We start from the raw sequence: 10,676 nt of genomic DNA on the forward strand, positions 1-10,676 counted from the left end.
CTTAGACCAGACTGTCGAGGGATTGGGAGGAGTGTCTGGTATCACCTCGGGTTCTCAGAATTACTTCAGAAATGCTGGATAACATTTTAATAACTTATTATAAAACTGCAAAACCGATGAGCTGGCTAGAGTGGGCACCTATGTCCCAATTACATTGAATTGAGAAGAAGCTGAGTATCTGTTATCCTCTTACTTTCTTTGGATTTCGCGTGTGCTTGGGAGACGTAGGTCAACAGCAAGCTCTTGTGTGACTGCGAAAACCTTCTTGTCTAGACTAGAATGATGGAAATACACTGAACTACTTGCACTTAGCAAAGTTTATCTTGCCGCAATTGTAGGAGTTCCTACTGAACATTGTCCAAATCCAAATGTAAAGACATAAAAGAGTTCAGATTGTTATGAATATACAGTTCAGAGACAAACTCTGTCAGTGAATACTATAAGGGTAGACTGTAGACGTATTATTTCTAAGCTATCGGGATGTTTGAACGAATAATAGACGCTAGGGACTCGGTCTAATAATCAATATGGGCAGAAATATTCAAGTTTTTAAGAGTTTCGTTGGGAGAAAGACTTAGCTGCACTTTTTTTCTACATAATATCTTACTTAAGAGTATAGAAAGGGATCAAAAATTGTGATATTCGTTTGAAAAAGTGTAAAAAGTGTAGTATTTTGTAGAGAACTGCAAGGATTAGGATACCCGTAGAAGGGCAGCACTATCCTGCCTGAAAAGGGAATTTAGCTGCAAGAAATTATCTCGTATTCACTCATTCGCCTGTCTTTTACGCACAACATGAAGCTCTTACAGAAGATCAAACTCTAAATCAACGCTTTCGGAATATATATATATGCTTGCACACATAAACATATTCACACACAAACAGACTTTGCGCCCTAAATGTATGAATTAATGTGTGTAGGAGACCAAAAGCAGCGGCGCACGTCTGAATCATCGCTACAACTAAATTAAACGTCGCACTTCTTTGGTCAACAGCGCCGCCATTTTCATTTGTCATTTGCCAATGCTCCAATGCTCCAATGCTATCAATATTATAGTGGGTGCGTTGATTGCCAAATCAAGTATACGCAACGTGTGACCGAACAATGATGAGCAGCACTCGGCGGCAACAATAAAATACCTTCGTGAACGCTGGCTTCGAGCTAACATGATGTGTGTGTATGTATGTACATATATGCAACGCAAGATCGTGTACAAAGCAAAAAACATGCGAAAAAAGAAAAAAATTGTGAGCGACACAAATACAAAACTTAAAAGGCGCTCGAGAAACACGTTCAATAAAATGCCAAATTGGGTGAAATGTTCAATTTATTTTGCAGTCCATATGTGTGTGTGCGTGCGTGTGTGTAATTACAAATGCTCGTTTCATGTATTGAAATTTGGCGTTTTTGGATTTAGCACAAATCGTGTGAAATAAAGAATTACAATGTTTTATTTAACAAAACCTTTGCACATACTTACATACATATATGGTATACTAAAGTGCCAGAAATAAATTGTATGTAGTTAAGCAAGTCAAGGTAAAAACAATACATTTGATTATAGATATAAATTTGTGGATTCATGAGTAGTCATTCTCAATATACTAAATGTAAGTTATTTTATTAAAACAGAGAAGCGATGAGATTGAAGAAGTGTCACAATAAGTTATTAGACCTAATTTCAGCACAATGGAATTAATTGTAAGCTCTGACGCTGTAAGTAAGTTTGTTTCCAAAGCTGAACATCAATGGATATATTCAGGAAAGAATTCCCCTTGATTAAAGTGAAAAAAGTTAATTTCAGAGAAATAGAACTTTGCCGACGAGTCCGAGTTTACAACAGCGTGCCAGTCGTTCTTCCTTTTCACAATGTGGCGCCAATTGGAAATTCCAAACAATGCCAGGTCCCTCTCCACCTTTTGTTTCCAACGGAGTGGAGGTCTTGCTCTTCCGCTGTATTTTAATTCGCTGAACTATGTTAATGTCGTCGTATATCTCATACGAGTACAGCTCATCGTGCCATCAAATGCGACATTCACGGTGGCCAACGCGCAAAAAGCCTTAAATCTTCCGCAGAACATTTCTCTCAAAAACTCGTAATGCCTACTCATCAGATGTCGTCATCGTCCATGCCTCTGCACCATATAGCATGACGGGAATGATGAGTGATTTATAGAATTTGGTCTTTGTTCGTCGAAAGAAGACTTAACTTCTCAATTGTCTACTCAGTCCGAAGTAGCACCTATTGGCGAGAGATATTCTACGTTGGATTTCGAGGCTGGTATTGTTGATGGTGTTAATGCTGGTTCCAAGATAGACGAAATTATCTACGACTTCGAAGTTATCACTATCAACACAGCGAGTGCGACGACTATTTGTATGATGACAGGAGATATTTCGTCTTGCCCGCGTTCAATACCGTCTCTATATAATTCTGCCGCTCGAATTTTTTCTCCAATAGTAGATTGAAAAAGTCGCACGATAGGGAGTCGCCTTGTCTGTAACCTTGTTTGTCATCGAACGGCTCGGAGAAGTCCTTTCCGATCCTGACGGAGCTTTTGGTGTTGCTCAACGTCAGCTTACACATAATGGCTATATGTACACAAAAAATTTAATAACCAGTTGCTTGAAATTTGATATTTATAATGAAATCAGACTTATACAATCGTTAAAAATGTTTTGTCGAAGTCTCTTACTTACCTAATGCGATTCATCCAGCCGCTTCTGTTAAGAACAAAGACATTGAAAAAGTTAAGAACCGATGCTTGAAAATCGTTGGCATCAGATAGATAGCAGAAGATCTCAACACTTTTTATGGATCGATTCAACACATTTTGGTCAATGTGTTGGCTATGAGGCGTGGCTAGACCAAAGGACATTTTGAATAGAGGTCGCAAAATAGATGCTTGACAACTAAGTTAAGGCCCTTACATTCATCACACGCATTATTACTGGTGAGCAGACATGAGTTTTTGTATATGACATCGAGACTAACTACCAATCTAGCGAAAAACGCCCCAAAAATGAGACAAAACTGAAAAATGCGCTTTAAAAAGTATTGGAAAATTGGAGAATCGAATTGGAGTAAGAGTTGGCATGCTTGTATTGGTTTAGGAGCCTATTTTGAAGGCTATAAAAGATACTTGTTTTAAAATAAACGAAAATGTATTTTGTACAGTCCGGGTCAAATTTGATCTGATAGAATAGATAAACAATGTACACCATTGCCACTCAATAGTGCATAACGGCGATTCTGGTGTCAGTTGAGTTCAATTACAGAAGGAACACTTAAGACCACCAAGATCCTAACCTTAAAAAATTGTATCAACATTTTTTTTAAACTCCGCGTTTATTGGTTGGTGAAAATAGTATAATGAGCTCGCTCAAAAGATATAAAGAGCACCCAACCGTAGCTTGTAGGGAAATATATGTAAGAAAAAAGATATACATACATATCTTTATTCTGTTTTCAACGGAAATTTTATATTTTATAAGTTATGTATACATTTAAAATGCTGTTATATAACGCAGAGACGAAAGTGGCATTTACTTAGCTCACTAGAAATTGCTAATGGCTGATCGCTTCGTTTTTGGTGCGCTTAAATAATAAAATTCTAACAAATATGGCGCGAGTGGAGGCAGCAGCAAAGTCAATCAACCAGTTCAGACGATTGGAACGAGGGCGTAGTAGTGTAGTAACGAGCTTCAGTGGCGGATGTGAACATTTAAGTATATAACGGGTGATCCAAGTAGATGCGCCATATTTCAATAGACTTTTTTGCAGATCACTCAAAGAACATCCGTTTGAAAGCGAGCTAAAGTGAGAAAGCGAACCATCCCTCCCCAGGGTTGTGCGCTGTGTTTGGGACCCGCCACGTGAAAAACCCTCCAATGAAAAGAATAACTCGGCGCGTTAGCGGTGTCTACGCCAGTAGAGAAGATGAAGAAGCTGAGAGTGTATACGAAGACTATGGAGAATCTATTCCGCGCCGTTCACAGCAAATCATTTTACGTCAAGATCTTAAATTGAAACCTTAAAAATATAGCTTGTGCAAGAACTGAAACCACTCGACCTTCCCAAGTGACATAGCTCCGCTCTATATGCTCTTGATAAGTTCCAGGAAGCTCTGTAGTTTTCGAGCCAAATTTCGTTCAGTGATAACACCCATTTCTGTCGCATTTGAGCTGAGATTCAAGAGGAAAAAAACACGTTTTGGTGTGGTTTGTGAGCCGGTGGAATCATCGGTCCATATTTCTTTAAAAATGATGCCGGTGAGCGACCGTTATCGCGCCGTGATAACCGTCTATTTGATGCCTGAAATTGAAGCGCGTGGTTTCGGCGACATTTGGATTCAACTTGACGGCGGCACTTCCCAACCATCGCATCAATCAATGGATTTATTGAGAGAACATTTCGGTGAGCAGATATTTTTACGTTTTGGGCCGGTGGATTGGCCACAAAGATCGTGTGATATCACACCGTTAGACTTTTGGTGTGGAGATAAGTAAAGTCTAAGGTCTATGCGAATCCCAGCTTTGATGAAGGCCTTGGAGCAAAACATCACGCGTATTATTCGCCAATTAGCAGCCGAAATCCTCAAACACGCTATCGAGAATTGGACTCAACGGATGGGCCATCTGAGACGTAGCCGCGGCCAACATTTGAAAGAGATAATCTTCAAAAATAAAATGATAAAGAATGATATTTCGAATGAGAATAAACAGTCCCCATTAAATTTGAAGTTTCTGTGTTTTTTTTTAAGAAGTAGAGAACCTCGAATTGGATCACCCTTTATATCGATACATACATAAATATGTATGTATGTATATTTTAAAATATTCCCCGAAATTTTGAAGCTGATGCGACAAATAGCTTCGGAGATATGACCGACTAGTGTAATACTTCGGTTGGTAAAGAAATTTTCTCCAGAATGTCTAGACCGATTGACTTGAAATTTTCGCACCACCTTCTTAGATATATTTGTCAATTAATGGTCGAAGGAATAAAACATTTGAAAATCGTTTAAATTTTATAAGCTATCGAGTTTTAATTTTTTTCGAAAATGACATTTTTGTCAAAACACAAAATTTTGACTATGCTTCGATCATTACCTTTATTCCTCGAATGTAATATATTTAATGAATACATATTTATATAGTATATATTTTTTGAAAATGAATATAACCTCTTTAAGTTTCTCGTTCATCTACGAATGCTAAGCACAAGCAGAAATACAGAGAGAGAAAAATGAGGCTTATTGTTAGACAACTCTCTCCCTTCCCGTATGCCATACAATAAGCACGGTGCACTAAATAATATAATTAAAGATCTCAAATCCAATAACCAAACACACCCACGCCTGGCTTCGACACTACGTTTGAACTCCACTGATAACTAATTAAATATCAATTGCGGCAATTGAATTGATACATTTTCGGGTATTGCTTTCTGAAAAGTGAAATAAAGCAACGTGGGAATAAATTTGGTGCGAAGCGCGAATATTTAAACTTGAACCCAACAGTTTGGATGTGCTAAAACGCAGAATGCAAAAAATATACTCTTACCTTATTCACTCCCTTTCACCCTCTAGTCATTCAACACAAGTCATGCTTATAAAGGTATAGTTTCAATATATTTGAAAAAATATAATATTTATTTTTATTTTACATTAAACCGTCTTGATTAAAAGTGAATGTTAGGCATTTCAACTAAACTAGCTAATAACTCATATATTGGGAAAATCTCATCGCATGAAATGTGTATTCTTTTTTAATTGGTCACGATTAACTTGCTTGAAGACGCGTTGTTTCGGGTTGCCGTCATTCATTTGTTTGTAATAGCCGAAGCCACCGCCACCAACACGTTTCTCTGGCCGATTGCGCTTAGCACCAACCTTCAGATCCACCACAGGCGGTACTAAGAAGCCAAAACTCTTGGCGACAGCTTGCAAATCAAGCGTGTTGATGTCGAATATTGTTTTTAATTGATGTGAATCATAGGCACGTACATAGGCTTTGAATGCCTCTTTAGCTGATTGGTTGAGGAAGTAATTTTTGGATATGAGTTTCTCCAGCTGCATAAATATAAAAGGAACAATCAATAATGTTAATTATAACAAAAAATTGTAATTGAAACTTACCTGTAGTTGTATGTCTGCAATTTTCGCCCATGAAAATTCAAATTCATTAAGTGGCACTTTGGCTGCCTTTAGATAACGCAAAAATCCCAACTCCTCCGGACGTAGCAAAAGTAATGCATGACCCGAACTGCCGGTACCTCTCGCGGTACGACCAACACGATGAATATATTCCTAATAAGATATTGCACACATAACAAGAATTTATAAAATCATAATTTCAGTCAACTAAACCCACCTTTGGATCATCTGGAGGGTCGTACTGCACAATCCAATCTACTTGTGGAATGTCTAGACCACGAGCTGCCACATCTGTGCAGAGTAAAATACCCTCGGATGCATTGCAAAACTGGAAGAACGTTGTGGTGCGTTTGGTTTGTTTTTGCTTGCCCTGAAAGCGGTAATTTTTTACCAATTACATATTAAGAGAAAATCAGCAAATATTAGCTAAATGCAGTACGTACATGAATACACGTCACAGGCAGATCTATGTAGTTAAATAGTTCATGATGATATTTTACAGACATACAGGACGAGAAGAACACCATAACCTTCTTCTTACGATTCTTTTTCAGGAAAGTGAACAGCACCAGTAAACGTTTATCTGAGGGGCACACAATATAGCCTTGCTCCAAGCCACTAACGGTGGCTACATCCTCATGATCGTCGACTCCAACGTAGAATGGCTCCTTCTTGAGCGCCAATTTGGAGAGCGCGTCAATTTTTTCTGTTTGTGTTGCAGAAAACAACATTGTTTGGCGGCGTTCTAAAAATTATTGAAACATTAAAGCTATATCCCAATTATATTTCGAATAATTTTAACTTACTTGGAAGTAACTTCACAATCTGCTTCAATTCTTCCTCGAAACCAATTTCCAATATGCGATCCACTTCGTCGAGAATCAAACATTGCAGGTTTTTATACAAGAAATCCGGTGAATTTTGCAAGTGATCCAATAAACGCCCAGGAGTTGCTACCAAAATGTTGATACCTTTACCAAGTTTTTCACTCTCCACTTGACGATTGGATCCTCCCATAACTAAACCATAAGTGTGGTTATGGTGCGCCATCAGCTCCTTCAGTACACCGAACGTTTGCATCGACAATTCTCGTGTTGGCGAAATGATAATAACTCCTGTACCGTTGCGTGGCATAAATCGCAGTTTATATATTAACTCTACGGCCGGTATGAGGAAAGCAAGTGTCTTGCCGGAACCTGTCTTGGCAGCACCTACTAAGTCGCGTCCTTGGAGTAACGGAGGCAAGGATTTAGCTTGTATCTCCGTCATCTCGGAGAAACCCATCTCTTCGATGGCTTTTAATGTGGGTTCGGACACGACACCTTTGAGCGAGGCAAAGGAACGCTCATTCGGATCAAGATTTTGTAGAGCCTGTTCAGAATTCAAAGCCGCAGCAGTAGATTGTTTTTCCTTTTTATTAATGTTTCCATTGTTTTTTCCTTTCTGATTTGTGCTGGTGTGTTCCGGTTGTATATCCTCATCATCAGAATATTCACTTTCATCATCTAAAAGAAATTGATTGTTAATATACAACAAACAAGTTTGTTTTGTCTCATTTCTAAATGAAATTCAGTATTAATAACCAATCTCACCGAATTTCTTTAAACATTAACTCGTTTGAAAAGAAGTCTCGAATTCGCCTTAAAATTCATCACTTTTCTGTAACGAAAATTAGAGCTTCATTTGCTTGGCTTACCTTGCTGTGGTTCTCCTTCGCTATCGGAATCGGAATTCACCACTTCAATTTGACGCTGCTGCTTTTTCTTTGAGACTTTAGCTTTCTTTGTTTGAGGTTCAGGGGCTTCGCTAAAATCATCGTCAATTTCATCTGCAGGATAGGTTGTTAATTATTATTAAAGCTTTCCCATAAAAATCACATTTTCAAAAAGGTGCTTACCCGATTCAACTTTTTTTGACGGTTTGACTGGTTGCTTTCCTTTCTTTTCCGCCAGAACTTTTTTCATTTTCTCACGTTTCTTAATCTTTTGCATAAGTAATTTCTCTCGAATGGACATTTTCGCTACTTATTTTTACACAACACAGTTAATACAAAACTAAACTGGCAAAGGATAAAGTACTGCACGTGTGTCTTTAATTTGACAATAGCTTGCTTAAATGTCAAATATTGTTTACTAAATTTTTTCATCGTACTGTACACACAGGGTTGCATTAAAAGTTACCACAGATAAATAAATTTAACGTATTAGAAACATAACATAGACATGATATAATTCTTGATGGAAATATTGCTCTTGTACATATGCACTTATGTATATGGCTAGAGCATAAGAAGCAATTGTTATCTATTTGAATTTTCACAGTGATGTACTAAATTGGAATCATGATTAAATTTGAATTGATTGATGATTTGAAATTAACAAAAGCTTTTACCCGTTTTTTTAAGTCTGCTCTTCAAAAATGTTCTAACATTTCAAATTTTAATACATGAAAGGTCCTTCCAAAATCGTGAAGGTTATATGAATAGGCTGCCAAAAGGCACAGGTGGCATTGAAGTACGACTCCTCGTAGCCTTTGCAAAAATCACCTCAATATTATACGAGAATTAGAAACTAAAAGTTTAAAGTTACTCCCACACCGTTGACGGAGTTTTGAAATTGCTGCTGATGAATGACCATCATTAGAAATACTTAACCAGAGCACCTGCAAAGTAATGCACACCTCGCACAAGAAATAAAAAAGAAAAAAAACCGTGGATTCAAAATGTTATGTTTTTTTTATTTATTTATTAGTTTGTATTTCAAAGGCGTTTCGCATCAATTGATCATTTTTTTCTTTATATAACGAAATTAAAAATATGAACAACAACTACTACGTAATTCAGATAGTTAAAGATATAGAGATAAAATACATAAATGTAAAATTTCAGTTATACAAAATATAAATTTTACTTCCATTTTGTTATTATTTTATTTTAAATAGTATATATATATATATATATATATATATATTTTGTAATTTTTTATTTCTAAATTCTATTCTGCAAATTTCATATATGTATGTATATTTGCAAACAATTCAATACATTTACTAAATTCAAAATGATTACCTTTAAGCTATCTAGTGTAAGCAGAAATTTAAAGCTCCAATTTTGTAAAAGGCAAATCCGATTTGTTAATTACTACTTATTAGACCAATAATAATAAGGCCAATGCTCGAGATTGCCCGATTATGACGTATGCGTTTTTCAAAATCGAAGTTTACAACTTTCTGCAAATTTTTTCTACAACAATAAATATGCGAATTGTAAGAAAATATGAAGCAAAATTGGAATTGTGAAAACAAGGCGAATTTGTTAAAAAAGCTTTGATCTAAATGCCAATGCGATTGCAATAAGCTGTCACAAAAATCAAGAAATTAACTGCATGTAATGGTGTGTGTGGTGTAAAACTTTTTTAAAAAAAAAATGCAGTGCCTGAACGTAATGAAATTGTTTCACAATTTGAAAATGCGGATATGTAGCTCAAACAATTAAATTTGGTTTTGCGTAGCCACATGAGTTTAGAGTAAAGTATAAGTTTGTAATTGTAGTATGTATGTATGCATATGTGTGTGTTAAACTATATGAATGCGAACTGCTTAAGTGCTATTGTAAATTATCGTACAGTTAGAATTAGTTAGTCTAACAACTTAGCTATTACTACAAATATTTTATGTAAATATATATAAGGTTATGATATTTTTCATTGTTTCTCTCAACTGTTCAGCGATTGGCCGTTCACAAGTTTAACATTATTAATTATTAATGCAATAAATACATAAGTATATATATATATATACATATAAATTTGTTCTTTATTAAAATTGTAGAATAGCGCAACATTTCTAATATGAATATGAATTGACGAAATGTTAAGTTCGGCGCAACCGTTTCCATTACTGCATTTCATAAATTAATGTGAATTACATTACGATCATTAAAAGTTTCTTCGTAGTTATTGAGCAAATCTTTTGTATTTGTCAGAAACAAATGTATATTCATTCAAGTTCAGAAAGCTTCATTGCCAGTTAAACGAAAGTGGTGTATAAGACCTGCTTATTTGGCTAGTTAAATGTACTAAAACTGACATAAGTGCATATATCTTTTATATGTATTAATATAATATTGTTAATTGAATATTTTAAGGCCAGTGGTGATTTGATTAGAAGTTTGTCGTAGTTTAGTTTCTACTTAATCCATTTGTTTCTTCTGCTTTACAGTCAATTCCAACAATAACTTTTATTAGTTCATCACATGCTTCTAAATTTTTTTCTATCCAGCCTGCTGAAATAGATCACTTTTACAGTACTATCTTCAAACTTTTACAAATGTTATACTTTTGTTTTTGTTTTTAAATTCGTCAAATATATGTATAGTTTCCAAAATGATATAAACTTTATAAATTGAGTCGCCGGACTTTAGTACGCTCGCATTATCATCCTATACAAAAAGTCATACTAATTTCACCCAAATAATTCAGTGTTTATCATTAATTGTTGTTTTTAATGTAAGGCACAAT

At 35.8% G+C, this 10,676-nt stretch overlaps 1 protein-coding gene across 1 annotated transcript; it reads right to left on the bottom strand.

The window, feature by feature from the left end:
- Positions 1-5,634: 5,634 nt before the first annotated feature.
- On the bottom strand, positions 5,635-8,252 carry LOC120782747 (probable ATP-dependent RNA helicase pitchoune). Its single transcript, XM_040115189.1, has 7 exons — positions 8,057-8,252; positions 7,856-7,987; positions 6,966-7,664; positions 6,603-6,904; positions 6,377-6,529; positions 6,142-6,312; positions 5,635-6,075 (listed from the first exon to the last, which is right to left on the bottom strand). The coding sequence occupies exons 1-7, from the start codon at positions 8,172-8,174 to the stop codon at positions 5,746-5,748; spliced, it is 1,905 nt and encodes a 634-aa protein (XP_039971123.1). The 5' UTR covers positions 8,175-8,252; the 3' UTR covers positions 5,635-5,745.
- Positions 8,253-10,676: the final 2,424 nt, after the last annotated feature.

The sequence above is a fragment of the Bactrocera tryoni genome, chromosome 1 (genome assembly GCF_016617805.1).
Source record: "Bactrocera tryoni isolate S06 chromosome 1, CSIRO_BtryS06_freeze2, whole genome shotgun sequence".
Taxonomy (NCBI): Eukaryota; Metazoa; Arthropoda; class Insecta; order Diptera; family Tephritidae; genus Bactrocera; species Bactrocera tryoni.

Bases quoted from the DNA above. Each gene is read 5' to 3' on its own strand.
- LOC120782747 (XM_040115189.1), bottom strand. From the start codon at position 8,174: ATGTCCATTCGAGAGAAATTACTTATGCAAAAGATTAAGAAACGTGAG. The intron at 7,665-7,855 runs GTAAGCCAAGCA...AATTTCTTTTAG, and splicing joins CGAAGGAGAACCACAGCAAG to ATGATGAAAGTGAATATTCT. The intron at 6,076-6,141 runs GTAAGTTTCAAT...ATATTTATGCAG, and splicing joins TTGCAGACATACAACTACAG to CTGGAGAAACTCATATCCAA.